At 40.5% G+C, this 12,896-nt stretch overlaps 1 protein-coding gene across 5 annotated transcripts in view; it reads left to right on the forward strand.

Annotated features, from left to right (window-relative positions):
- The window catches only part of LOC126187641 (retinol-binding protein pinta-like), an 80,190-nt gene that overhangs the window by 51,412 nt on the left and 15,882 nt on the right, over positions 1–12,896 (forward strand). For all 5 annotated transcript variants that reach the window (XM_049928840.1, XM_049928839.1, XM_049928842.1 and 2 more), the window contains one exon: positions 7,338–7,443. In XM_049928840.1, the coding sequence (XP_049784797.1) occupies positions 7,338–7,443 (106 nt within the window). The remainder of the gene's footprint in view (positions 1–7,337; positions 7,444–12,896) is intronic.

Consider the following 12,896-nt stretch of genomic DNA (forward strand, 5'->3'; position numbering starts at 1 on the left):
TTCTAATACTGGATCCGCTATCACTTCTATACCGACTCCTGTGTCCTCTTATATCATGTCATGAGATAAGTCTTCACCCATATAGAGGTCTTCAGTGAACTCTTTCCACCTACCCGCTCTTCCTCTGCGTTTAACAGTGAAATACAATTGCACTCTTAATGTTACCAACCTTACTTTCAATTTCACTCAACGTTGTTCTGATTTTTCTGTATGATGAGTCAGTGCTCTGAGCAATCATTTCTTTTTCGGTTTCCTCACATTTTCATGGAATTATTTCGCCTTCGCTTCCGAACACTTCCTGTTTGCCTCATTTCTAAGTGTCCTTATCTCTGTATTCCTGAATTCCCAGGGACGCTCTTGTACTTCATTCTTTCACCGATCAACTCAAATATTTATTCTGTTACCCACGGTTCTTCGCTGTTACCTTCTTTTTGCCTAAGTTTTTCTTTCCAACTTTTGTAGTTGCCCTTTTTAGAGATGTCCATTCCTCTTCAAGCGAACTTCTTACTGACCTATTCCTGATTTCAGTATCTATACCCTCAGAGAACTTCGAGCGGATATCTTCATTCCTTAGTAGTTCAGTATCCCACTTCTTTGAGCACTGATTCTTCGTGATATTGATTAATTTACAGCTTACTTTTCATCACTACTAAATTGTGATCTGCTTCAGGATACGCCTTACAATTCAGCATCTGATTTCGGAATCTCTACCTGACCATGATATAATCTTATTTAAATATTCTCCTGACCTTTCCCAAGTGTAATTAGTCTTTCTCCTCTCTAATTCCTTGTACCAACCCCTTATTCCCCTGTAACCATTTCTTCCACTTTTCCCCTACAACCGCATTCCAATCTCTCTTTACATAGTGAATTTCTCGTTCAATAACCTCACACACTTCCTCTATCTATTCATCTACGGCTTATTACTTCAGCACGTATACCTGAATTATCGTTGTCAGTGTTAATTTGCTATCGATTCTGATGAGAACAAACCTATAACTGAACTATTCACCGCAACTCACTATCTGACCTACCTTCCTGTTCATAACGAATCCTACTCCCGTTATACCATTTTCTGTACCTGTTGATATTACCCTAAACCCATCTGACCAGAAATTCTTGTCACTTCTCCATTTCACTTCACTGACCCCTACTGTACCTAGATTGTGCCTTAGCTTTCCCTTTACAGATTTTCTAGCTTCCCTACCACATTCAGGCTTCGGACATTCCACGCCCTGACTCGTAGAGGATTCCGCTTTCGTTGGTTACTCAATTTTTTTCTGATGATCACCTCCCCCACCTCCCACCCCTTGGCAGTCCCATGGTGACGATCCGGATGAGGAGCTAGTCCAGAATCTTTTGCCAATGGGGATATCATCACACACTTTTTGTGTTGCATATCCTATGAATACACACTATGTGTGTTTAATGCAGTGGTTTCCATTGCCTTCCGCATCCTTATGCCGTTGATCATTGCTGATTCTTCTGCCTGTAAGGGCAGTTTCCCACACTAAGGGCAAGAAAGTGCCCAGAACCTCTGTCCTCTCCTCTGCCCTCTTTGACAAAGCTGTTGGCAGTACGAGGGTAAGTTCTCATGCAGGAAGTCATCGCCATTGCTGACGATTTTTATTCAGAACGTAGTCAGTAGTGGTGTTTGAGTTGGGTATCAATGACGTTTTACTTACTAATCAAAGAGGGTGTGTTGTCGAGTGACAACTTTTCCGGATACATTTAGCGGTATGGGCAAATACTTTTTGTCAAATACGTCGTGAATGCAGTTGCTACTAAAGACGTAATAAACAGTCAAAGCCGATCCGGTATTTTTTCACGCATCTCAGTGTTTATGATGTCGTCCTCAACTGCGTTTGCCGGCCGGAGTGGCCGTGCGGTTCTAGGCGCTACAGTCTGGAACCGAGCGACCGCTGCGGTCGCAGGTTCGAATCCTGCCCCGGGCATGGATGCGTGTGATGTCCTTAGGTTAATTAGGTTTAATTAGTTCTAAGTTCTAGGCGACTGATGACCTCAGAAGTTCAGTCGCATAGTGCTCAGAGCCATTAACTACGTTTCGTACAATAATATAATTTTCCACGTAGATTCTGTGGTATATAAAAATACTGTGGCAAAATTTGTTTTTTATCCAGTTAGTAGTAAAAAAGCAATAAATTACAGCGTAGTGTGGGAGTTTCTTGCATTAAAGTGGAAAGCGTTAAACTTTTTTACTTCCATCATTTTGTGGGGGCTACTAGCGACAAAGGATTTCGTAAAGTTTGGAAACTGTGTGTGAAGATTTTTGCAAATCACTATGTCCTCTCATTTTCAAATACTAGATGAATAAAGTGTTCGAGTGTCGTAAGCTACACAATTTTTCACTTTCTTCCCGCTCCTCTGATAGGTATGTGGTTCTTATCGCCATAGTGATTCTCTCCAGACAGTAAGGCACGTTCAAAGTTAGCTGTAGGGATTATGAGGGGTATCTGTGGAAATTGTGAACTGTGTCTATTAAAATTACGCGAATAATAAACTATTGTAATTTACCGCAAGGTGTCTAAGGCCCTCTCCTCAAATGAAAGTGTGCAATCTGTTCTCCGTTAGGCAATCGATCTGTTCATAAGGAATATACTTTATAAAATTCAAATTTTACTTAGCAAGCGATTAAATAATAAATAAATAATTAAATACATAGGCTTGCATGAACTGTACAAGGAACAAACGATGTCAAATGTATCCAATGAAACAGAGTTTGTGATATGTGGGATAAACCATTAACAGTGAAATTTAGTTTAAACTAGATTTAAAATTTATTTTACCTAATCAAATTAGAAAAGCACTGCATAGTTATATAAAAACGTAACGATTGCTGGTGCCTGCTTGACATAGCCACTTCAAATTCATAACAACACCACACAGTAGACAGAAAAGTGCCTAGAAGAATTACATGCACCACAAACACATATAGTCTGCAAAAGGTTTGCTTCACTGGCGTAAGTAGGGAAAACTCAAGCCGTGGAATTGAACGAGAATTACGATCCGAAATGCAGACCAAATCGGCAGTGCCTGTAAAACACAGCACGCACGTGCAGGCAAGTATAGAATAAAAATGGAAAACCGAAGAACTAAATGCTCGTTTGTTTTTCAGTCACGTGGCCCTAGCCACACTAAGTCAGACCAAAAAGACTTAAATATTCCGAAAATTCGGTTAATACGTGTTAATACGTAGGAGAGACTACCCATATAAGGAAATTATCCCAGAATAATTACAAGATGAAACAGATACCAAGAGCACGTGGGAGTGAGCCAATAGAGGCACACCCACTGACAGACGGAAATTACGGAATACCGCCGAAGCTAAGGAAACAGAAGAAGAAATAATATAAGACACACACAAACACATGCACATTCACGTTGGTACTAATTCTAATTGAGACTAGGTAGAGTTCGTACACCACGCATCTATATTTCTGGTTGAAGATAGTAACTACTAGTAAAATCAAACAATTACAAAAAAGCCTAAAACTTTTGATTTCGAATGAAATATTCTGCATGATGACAAAGATCTGAAGGTAGAAAAGAAATGAATTAAAACTTCGACTAGACTGAAACTCACACACAGACTCAGTTTGCATATTGATTGCTGCAAACGAGCTGCCATGGGCAACCTCTCTCTTCAAAATCCCAAGAGCGAGTGAGCAACACCCAGACCTAATCGAGATCCCAATTTACAGGTAGCGGACTTTGTCAAAGAACACCCCTCCGCACATTGCCAAAAGCACAATAGCGCTTCCACTAAAAGGGAACGAAACCTCTTTGCCACCATCCGACCTTACACCAAAGCTGGAAAAAATGCCACAGTAGCAGATAAGAAGTTTACCCGTCACCAGACATTTACGGAAACTCGATATACATACGCCTTCAAGCACTCTGTCATTCTAAGAAAGGAGTATAGCAGTACAATATAAACACATTTAATTAACTGTAGAGAAGGTGTAGGAAGCCCAGATGGGTAAGAAATTAAAACACGGATATAAAATGAGACATAGAATAAATATAGATTCAGCGAATGTATGAGTTGTGGCTAATTGGACATGCTTAGCTGGTGATTACTTTTCCTGGGGTGTCTACTGAATTGGTATAAGGACATGTGAAATTATGTTACATTTTATTTAAACATTATGAAGGGGCTAATATCAAGACCCTTCAAAATGTGTACCAAATTTGCTTGAAATCGGGCCAGTGAGTTACGTGGAGATGTGGAACATACATACATAAATGTGTATACAGTGTATCTCCCCGAAGTGATCGACTGTTCAACTTGACTGACAGTTCCATATATCAGTGCATTATTTCGAATAATAAGTAATCATCTCTATCAGGAGATAAGGGGGAGCCGGCAGCAGTGGCCGAGCCGTTCTAGGCGCTTCAGTCTCGAACCGCGCGACCGCTACGGCCGCAGGTTCGAATTCTGCCCCGGGCATGGATGTGTGTGATGTCCTTAGGTTAGTTAGGTTTAAGTAGTTCTAAGATCTAGGGGACTGATGATCTCAGGTGTTAAGTCCCATAGTGCTCAGAGCCATTTGAACCATTTGATAAGAGGGGAGCAAGACTAAAGAAAAATCAAGACACGTTCATAGGACTTGTGGACCTGAAGAAAGCGTTCTACAATGTTAAATGGAGCAAGATGTTCGAAAACCCCAGACAAAAGGGATAAGTTACAGGGAGAGACGGGTAATATACAATATGTACCAGAACGAAGAGGGGATAATAAGAGTGGACGACCAAGAACGAAGCGCTCGTATTAAAAAGGGTGCAAGGTAGGGAGGCAATCTCCTCCACCCCCCCCCCTCCCCCTACTGTTGAATCTGTACATCGAAGAAGCAATGATGGAAATAAAAGAAAGGTTCAGGAGTGGAATTAAAATTCAAGGTGAAAACATATCAATGACACGATTCGCCGATGACATTGGTATCCTGAGTGAAAGTGAAGAAGAATTACATGATATGCTCAATGGAGTGAACCATCTAATGAGTAAAGAATGTGGATTGAGAGTAAATAGAAGAAAGGTGAAAGTAAAGAGAAGCAGCAGAAAGGAGAACGGCGAGAAACTTAACATCAGGATTAATGGTCACGAAGTATATGTACTTAAGGAATTCTGCTACCTAGGCAGAAAATAACCAATGATGAATGGAGCAAGGACATCAAAAGCAAATTATCACTGACAGAAAGGGCACTTATGGCCAAGAGAAGTCTACTAGTATCAAACACAGGCCTTAATTTGAGGAAGAAATTCTGAGAATTTATGTTTGGAGCACAACATTATATGGTAGTGAAATATGGAGTATGGGAAAACCGGAACAGAAGAGAATCAAAACATTTGAGGTGTGGTCTTACAGGCGAGTGCTGAAAATTAGGTAGACTGATAAGGTAAGGAGTTAGGACGTTCTGCGCAGAATCGCGGAGGAAAGGAATATGTAGAAAACACTGACAAGGAGAAGGGACAGGACGATAGGACATCTGTTAAGACGTCAGGAATGACTTCCAATGGACTAGAGGGAGCTGTTGAGGAAGACAGAGTCGGAATACATGCAGCAAATAATTGAAAGCGTAGGTTTCCGGTGCTTCTCTGAGATGAAGCGGTTGGCATAGGAGAGGAATTCGTGGCGGGCCGCATCAAACAAGGCATAAGGTTAAAAATAAAAAAAAAGTTGTACATTCTTTAATGGACCTTTATGTACATTTAGCGGGCAGTGTGAAATCTGTACTTAACAGTGCAAAGCTAGTCGGAGAGCTAATGTTCCACACTATGATCACCAATGAGACAAGGTTGTGACTATAAATACCCAAAAAAACTTGGTGAACTAGAATTCCCAGAGGTGGTAGTATGAAGTAAAACAAGAGAAAAGTCTGGTAAGCACGGGCTGTAAAGTGCGTAGCTTAAGATCTATGAGCTTGTTCATCTTCCCATCTGTGACACAAGAGTCTAGCTCTTAAGATATGTGTTTCAGAGCCGTGTTTATAGAGTTTTTTCATAGGTTTGGTCCATGCTGGCACCTTCTAAGTGTTTGTCAGTGAAGTTCTGATTTAGTATGCGGAATTTAACCAGGCTTGCTTCTTTTTAAGAATTAGAGATGTTTCCGAAACAGATTTTGGTTCAATGTTTTGGAACAAAATAAACAAGACAACATAGAGAAAAAGGAAACCAGTTATTAATTTTGCTCAAACTGTACAGTGGACGGTAATGTTTAAATTCCCAAAAGTTTAAAAAAGTAATAAGTGCAGTAGGGAATAGGAAGTAATACGTTGGTCTTGAACTTCGTAGGAAATAAATGTTGTCAAGTTTGAACTTTCTCCTAGAATGAGCAAGTTTTTGTTATTCCGATATTTGTAAATGTAACTTCAACATCATATTTCCATATTTAAGATAGTGTATGCGGACATAGACACTGAATCTGTAAGTTCTCGAGTCATACAGTACTTCTAATATTCAGTTATTGTACGTATTTTAACGGTTAAAATGAAATACGAATGCATTCCAAAATTGTTTATTACAAGTATTGGATTGTTACAGTTAAATGCTTAACATTAACGTGTTTTCAGCAGTTCCACGGTTTCTAAATTAAATTTTCCCCATAGACAGTACTATTTGTATACTACCTGTTTTTGGTAGTGTTACTATGGGGGCATAGGTTTCTATTGCCATCATTCCAAACGTATGCAAGGACGATAAAAATTTATGCACGTTTCTCCACGTCCTGTGCTACGTTTTAGCCCTCACATAGGCGATATCAACTAAATATACAGTATGAGTGTTTCAATAATATTATTCGACTACCGTTGTGTCTCTAACTACGAGTATAAGGTGACTGTCGGAAAATTTTCAATAGGTGCAGAGCCTAGCACTTCACACTTCCACGCCTGTCTCAAGTGGTCATGATACCGATCTGCTACGGTCCCCAGGAAGAATATCAGCAGTTCCCTTAGACCATTGAGGCAAGGATCACTTATTGTTTTAGTTACTGTGACTTTATTAAAACGAAGGCTCCATCATTACTCTCTCGCAGGCTTTGTTGCCTCCTTCTTTATTGCGTCCTTACAATAGGTTCTCTACTACCCCCGCGCTCATTGAGCCTAAAAGTCTCATGCATTGCGTTCCGTAACGACAAGCTTATGTCATTCCAGTCAAGAAGTGGGATACTAAAACAAATAACTTAAATTAAACGTGAACCACTTCACACAAGTTTTTCCTTGCTCTTTGTAATGCTGTATATAAATGTGGCACGCTCCTAATACAGTGACAGAAATTGTGTGAAGTCATTTACCACTAATGAATTACTTGCCTACAGATTCACGTCCATCTCCCGGGATCGCAAGAGTTATTCAAACATGTGGACAGAGATCTGGTGCCTAACGAAATGGGTGGTACCGGTGGTGCTTCACGGGACCTGATGGGTGAGTATAACAACAGACTGAATTTCACGCTCAGTTGACGGTAGGGTAGTAGGGGAGAAAAAAATCTTAGCAGCCCAATCTCATATTTTAAGGAGACCGTTAGGTATAGAACAGTAAGAAATCTCTGCCGCCAAGTAAAAATTTAGGCACGTAAATTAGTCGATTTATTAAAAAATAAGTGCCAATCTGTAATGTTTGAATCACTTTTGGTGGGTGAACTAACAAAAATTTGTGGAATTCAGCTACGTCAAAATCTACCGATATTCCTCAGACAAACACTTGCACTCCCATAAAGCAGCAGACTACCTTCATGTCAAAAAAATGTTTCAAATGCCTCTGAGCACTACGGGACTTAACTTCTGAGGTCATCAGTCCCCTAGAACTTAGAACTACTTAAACCTACCTAACCTAAGGACATCACACACATCCATGCCCGAGGAAGAATTCGAACCTGCGACTGTAGCGGTCGCGCAGTTCCAGACTGTAGCGCCTACAACCGCTCGGCCACTCCGGCCGGCCCTTCATCTCAACAACACAGTAATGACACTGTGCTATATACGATTAAGGCAAAGTAAGGGATGTTTCAAAAGATACAGTACAATTCAAATGTGCCACAGCATTCAAACTTATTAAAATATTCACACTATGTTTGGCTTATGTGACGCACTATCTCGCAAAATTCTTAAGTCATTCAGTCAATTTCAGTACGTGCATGTGTGCTATCACGCACAACATCCAGCCTGTATATAGGATCTATCCAAAGTCGGCGCAACATATCCTCAACGAGTGCGGAAGAGGCAGCAACGATGTCGTTCTTTAAATCAATGGTATGGTTGACAGGCGTTTGGCCGACTCTGTTCTTGACACACCCTCGTAGAAGCCCACAGGTGTAATGTGAGGGAGGGAGATTGAACCACACCTGTCTTTCCAGCAATCTGGAGTAACCTGGACTAGAACGTCTTGCACAGTCTAAGCGCATTGTAACTCTGCACCGCCTTCTTGGAAAATTACTGTGTCTTGGTGCTCAGCTAGCTGTGGCAACGCAAACAGCTCCAGCACGACATGGTAATTGGTAGAAGTAACCGCCTTTTCTAAGAATAAAAGTGGTCCTGCAGTGCGATCAACCACCATACCAATTCAGAATGATTGGGTCTCAAAAGCGAGACTTGTATTTGTTTCCCTTACATCGCAAATGTAATGCTGCTTCGTCAAAAACTGTTAGGTATTTACAAAATTGTCACCCTCTTTTTAAAGGTGAAGGACGTCCAAAGTGAACTGCATAGGTTGTGGCTTGTCGTCTGGTTTCAATGTGTACAACTGCTGCAATCGTTTCCGAAGGGCCTAGTGCAGGGTCGCCACAGTGCTTTGCTGCTCCCGCGACGGCCTCCGAACAGATTTCTGCAATGAACGTTGAAAAGCCAAACATATCCGTTCTGTGTCGGCTGCACTTGTTCGAGGTTGCTGCTTCATATCAACGCTTCATGTCTGCACAAAAATTCTGTACCGCCGACGTATCGACGTCCGCAAAGATGGGTGGTTCCTATACCGTACTTACACGTTCCTTTGGATCTCTTTGTCCGAACTGATCTGAATACTCCACTCCAAACAGCAAGCTTTTTCTTCAGACGTTGTCATTATGCTTCACTCAAGACAATCTCGAACACACACACACACACACACAAACAAACGTTTACGAATTTGTCTGTCTTAATTCATTTTCCTGCTATAGAACATTGAAATTAAGCGCAAAATTTGAGACATCCTCTATTTATTTGTTGACACGTTCAGCGTATGGTTTTTGCTGAAAATATGGTGGTGAGCCCTATATTCTCTCCCTTCGCATTCTCAGTCTCCATCTATACTTTCCATTACCACTCTTGAATAATTTGCCACATTAATTCCAAGACTGACTTGTAGATTAAACATTAACTGACTCTCTGCACGTTTCGTTGCTCACCTCTCTTTAATATTCGGCACTGAATGTATTTGCTGAGGCTGGCTTCCTTTCATTTAATATCCACTGTTACAGAAAATTTTGTAAACAAAAGCCGCTTCCATAGTAGACTGTACTGTTTGAAGCGCTGACTCTGCGGCCCCTCCCGCCGGAGGTTCGAGTCCTCCCTCGGGCGTGTGTGTGTGTGTGTGTGTGTGTGTGTTTTGTTCTTATTGTAAATTAGTTTAGGTTAGTTTTGGTACCTTAGGAATTCACACAATTGAACATTTGATTCGCTAAACGATCTTTAGTGGTTACGTGACCGTGGAAGCTTATTTCCATGACACACGAGAGATTACCGCAACTTCAGGTTCTACATTTACATTACTGCTCTGCAATTCACACTTAAGTGCTTCGCATAGCGTTCGTAGAACTACTTTTAGACTATGTCTCTTATTTTATTATAATGGTCATAACCCCTAATGCATGAGGGAGACATTAAAATATTCACGCGTTCGGAGGGGAAAGTTCGTGAAAACATCTCACCATATCGAAAACCACTGTTGCAGTGATTTCCATCTCATCCACGAGGCTCTCTCCACTGTTTCACAAAAATGGGAAACGAACTTCCTTTCTTTGAACTTCTTAGATGTTCACCGTTAGTCCTATCTGGTAAGGATCCCATACTGCACAGCAATACTTAGAAGTTGACGGACAATTATAATGTAGGCTGTCCGGTCAGTAGGATTTTAGCATCTTCTGAATCTTCTGCAAATAAAATAATATCTTTGGTTAGCCTTCTCCACTCTATTTTCTCGGTCATGGTTCCAGTTTAAGTAGTTCATAATTATAATGGATAGGAATTTAGTTGAATGGCAACCTTTAAATATGTGTGATTTATCGTGTAACTGGCTTCTTCTTTTTGTACCAATGGTTCCACACCCACGTTTAGGATGAAATGACACTTCCTGCACCATACATATATCTTGCCTAAATCATTTATAAATTCGTTTTGGTCCTCTGATGACATTACTAGACAGAAAACGACATCCACATTTGCAAACAATCTCAGAAGACTGCTATAATGGTCTCATTCTTAATTTATATACATTAGGAAGAACGGAGGGTCTGTACCACTTCCTTGCGGAAACCCCGATATCACTTCTGGTTCAGATGACTTCTCGTCATTTACTAGGAACCGAATGTACAATTGTAAAATTTACTGTATAGTCAGTCACTAGTTCTGTAATTTGGCATATCATGGTTTAGTAGTGAAGGAGTTTGTGACTGTAAATCTGCAACTTCCGTAATATACTATGTCGTTCAGTACGAAACAAGAATTTTTCACTATAAGGCTCGCCGGCCGCGGTGGCCGAGCGGTTCTAGGCTCTACAGTCTGGAACCGCGCGACCGCTACGGTTTCAGGTTCGAATCCTGCCTCGGGCATGGATGTGTGTGATGTCCTTAGGTTAGTTAGGTTTAAGTAGTTCTAAGTTCTAGGGGACTGATGACCTCAGATGTTAAGTCCCATAGTCCTCAAAGCCATTTGAACTAAAAGTCTCATGCTCAGTGGCGGATAGTTCGTCTGTTAACAGCATGAAGTTGCTCAGTCAAAACTTTATTCTATGCTCTCGTACTCAGAGGAATTTCTACCACTTATAATAATCATACTGGAATGCAAAACTCGACACCGTATTTTCCCCGTATATTGAATAGAAAAATCGGAAGGTAACTTGCAAAGTGAGCTAAGTTTATTAGTTAATTCAAGACTCATTTAAAAATTAAGACGTGTTCTGTTTCAAAAGAAGTGAAGCATCCGCGAGGAGAGGAAGAAACGATGTGAAAATTCATCACCTGAGAGGGTATGTGGTTTTGTTTCACTCATTACAAAATCGAGGCAAATTTGCAAAGATCTAGGTAATATGAGCTAGTTATCGGTATGACTTTGCACTCCTTCTCGCCTGGATATATGAACTGATACGACTGGGGCTTTTCTATAAGGCCAATGTATCCTTTCCTGACATAAGATGGATCAGAACTTGTTTAACTGGTCCTTTATGTGCTAGACACTGGAACTGTATCGGAATCGCGTAAGGGCTGGTCCCACACACGTCGTATAGGAGACAGATCAGGGGATCTTGCTGGACGTGTGAGTACCTTAGCAGCACACAGACAGTAGTAGTAGTAGTAGCTGTAGTAGCTTTTTTCATCCGTAGATCTCTTTTTAAAAGGATATTGGACATGTCAAAGTATTTACAAGTTTAGATCAATTTAAAATAAGCTAATTCGTATACACATATATTTACAGACTTCTAGTTAGAGACACTCATTAGATTTATTCCTGGTATACAATACTTTTTTACAATAACTTATTAAATAATGTCATGCCATACTGTTCAGTCATATCTCACTATCAGTCACTGCACACACTATACACACATTGTTTCATAACACTACATGCATTACACACGCACTGTACACGTACTGAACACGTACCGAACACGCGCTGCACACTCGCTGCACACTCGCTGCACACGCGCTGCACACGCTGCACACGCGCTGCACACTCGCTGCACACGCGCTGCACACGCGCTGCACACGCGCTCTGCACTCGCGCTCTGCACTCTCGCACTGCACTCTCGCGTTACACTCTCGCACTACACACTCACACTCTCACTACACACTAACTACACTCACTACATACACTACACACACACACACACACACACTGGTGATCTCTGGGTCATTTTCTGTACCACAACTTCCCATTTGCTATCCTGAAAAACTGAGTCAGCATTCCTCCATAATGAGTGAGATGTTGAGCCCAGAAAGAGGAAGAGGTGTTAGTACTGTGCTATGCATAGCTTGGGGGTAAGTATTTCTAGAAAGGAAAAAAGAAGGGAAAAAAATAAGGTGAAGGTATTATATGGAATGTTGGATACTTTATAATCATTATTATTGTTATTTATTTCTATAAATTTTTTATCAAACCCCTACTCTGTTTTAACTAAGAAATCCTCCAATGTATAAAACATATTGCATAACAGGTACGTTTTAGCTGCCTGTTTAAATAAGTGTAGTTTTGCAATTTCTGTACTCTCTTTTGGTAATTTATTGTACAGTTTTATTCCTTGGTAGAAAATGCTGTTTTGAATTTTATGTTTATCTTTTCTTGGTAAATGCAAGTTGAGTCTATCTCTTGTTGCATGGTCACGGCAGAGCTGTTTGTGCAGTAATTTTCAATGTTATTTTTGGTGTGTACAACTGACTGGTAAATGTATTCACATGGAGCAGTTAAAATCCCCAGTGTTTTGAACAGATCTTTACGATGAGCTCGACTAGTATTTTTGGTTATTATTCTTATGGATCTTTTCTGGAGTTCGAAAATTGTGTTAATTGTGACATTCTGTTTGCAAGTACCTTTGTGTGTTTACACCACTTCTACTGAGAACCAATATTCATTCCTAGAAATTTTACATTTGTTACACAGTGTATAGAGTTGCCATCTACATTAAATTTA

The sequence above is a fragment of the Schistocerca cancellata genome, chromosome 5 (genome assembly GCF_023864275.1).
Source record: "Schistocerca cancellata isolate TAMUIC-IGC-003103 chromosome 5, iqSchCanc2.1, whole genome shotgun sequence".
NCBI lineage: Eukaryota > Metazoa > Arthropoda > Insecta > Orthoptera > Acrididae > Schistocerca > Schistocerca cancellata.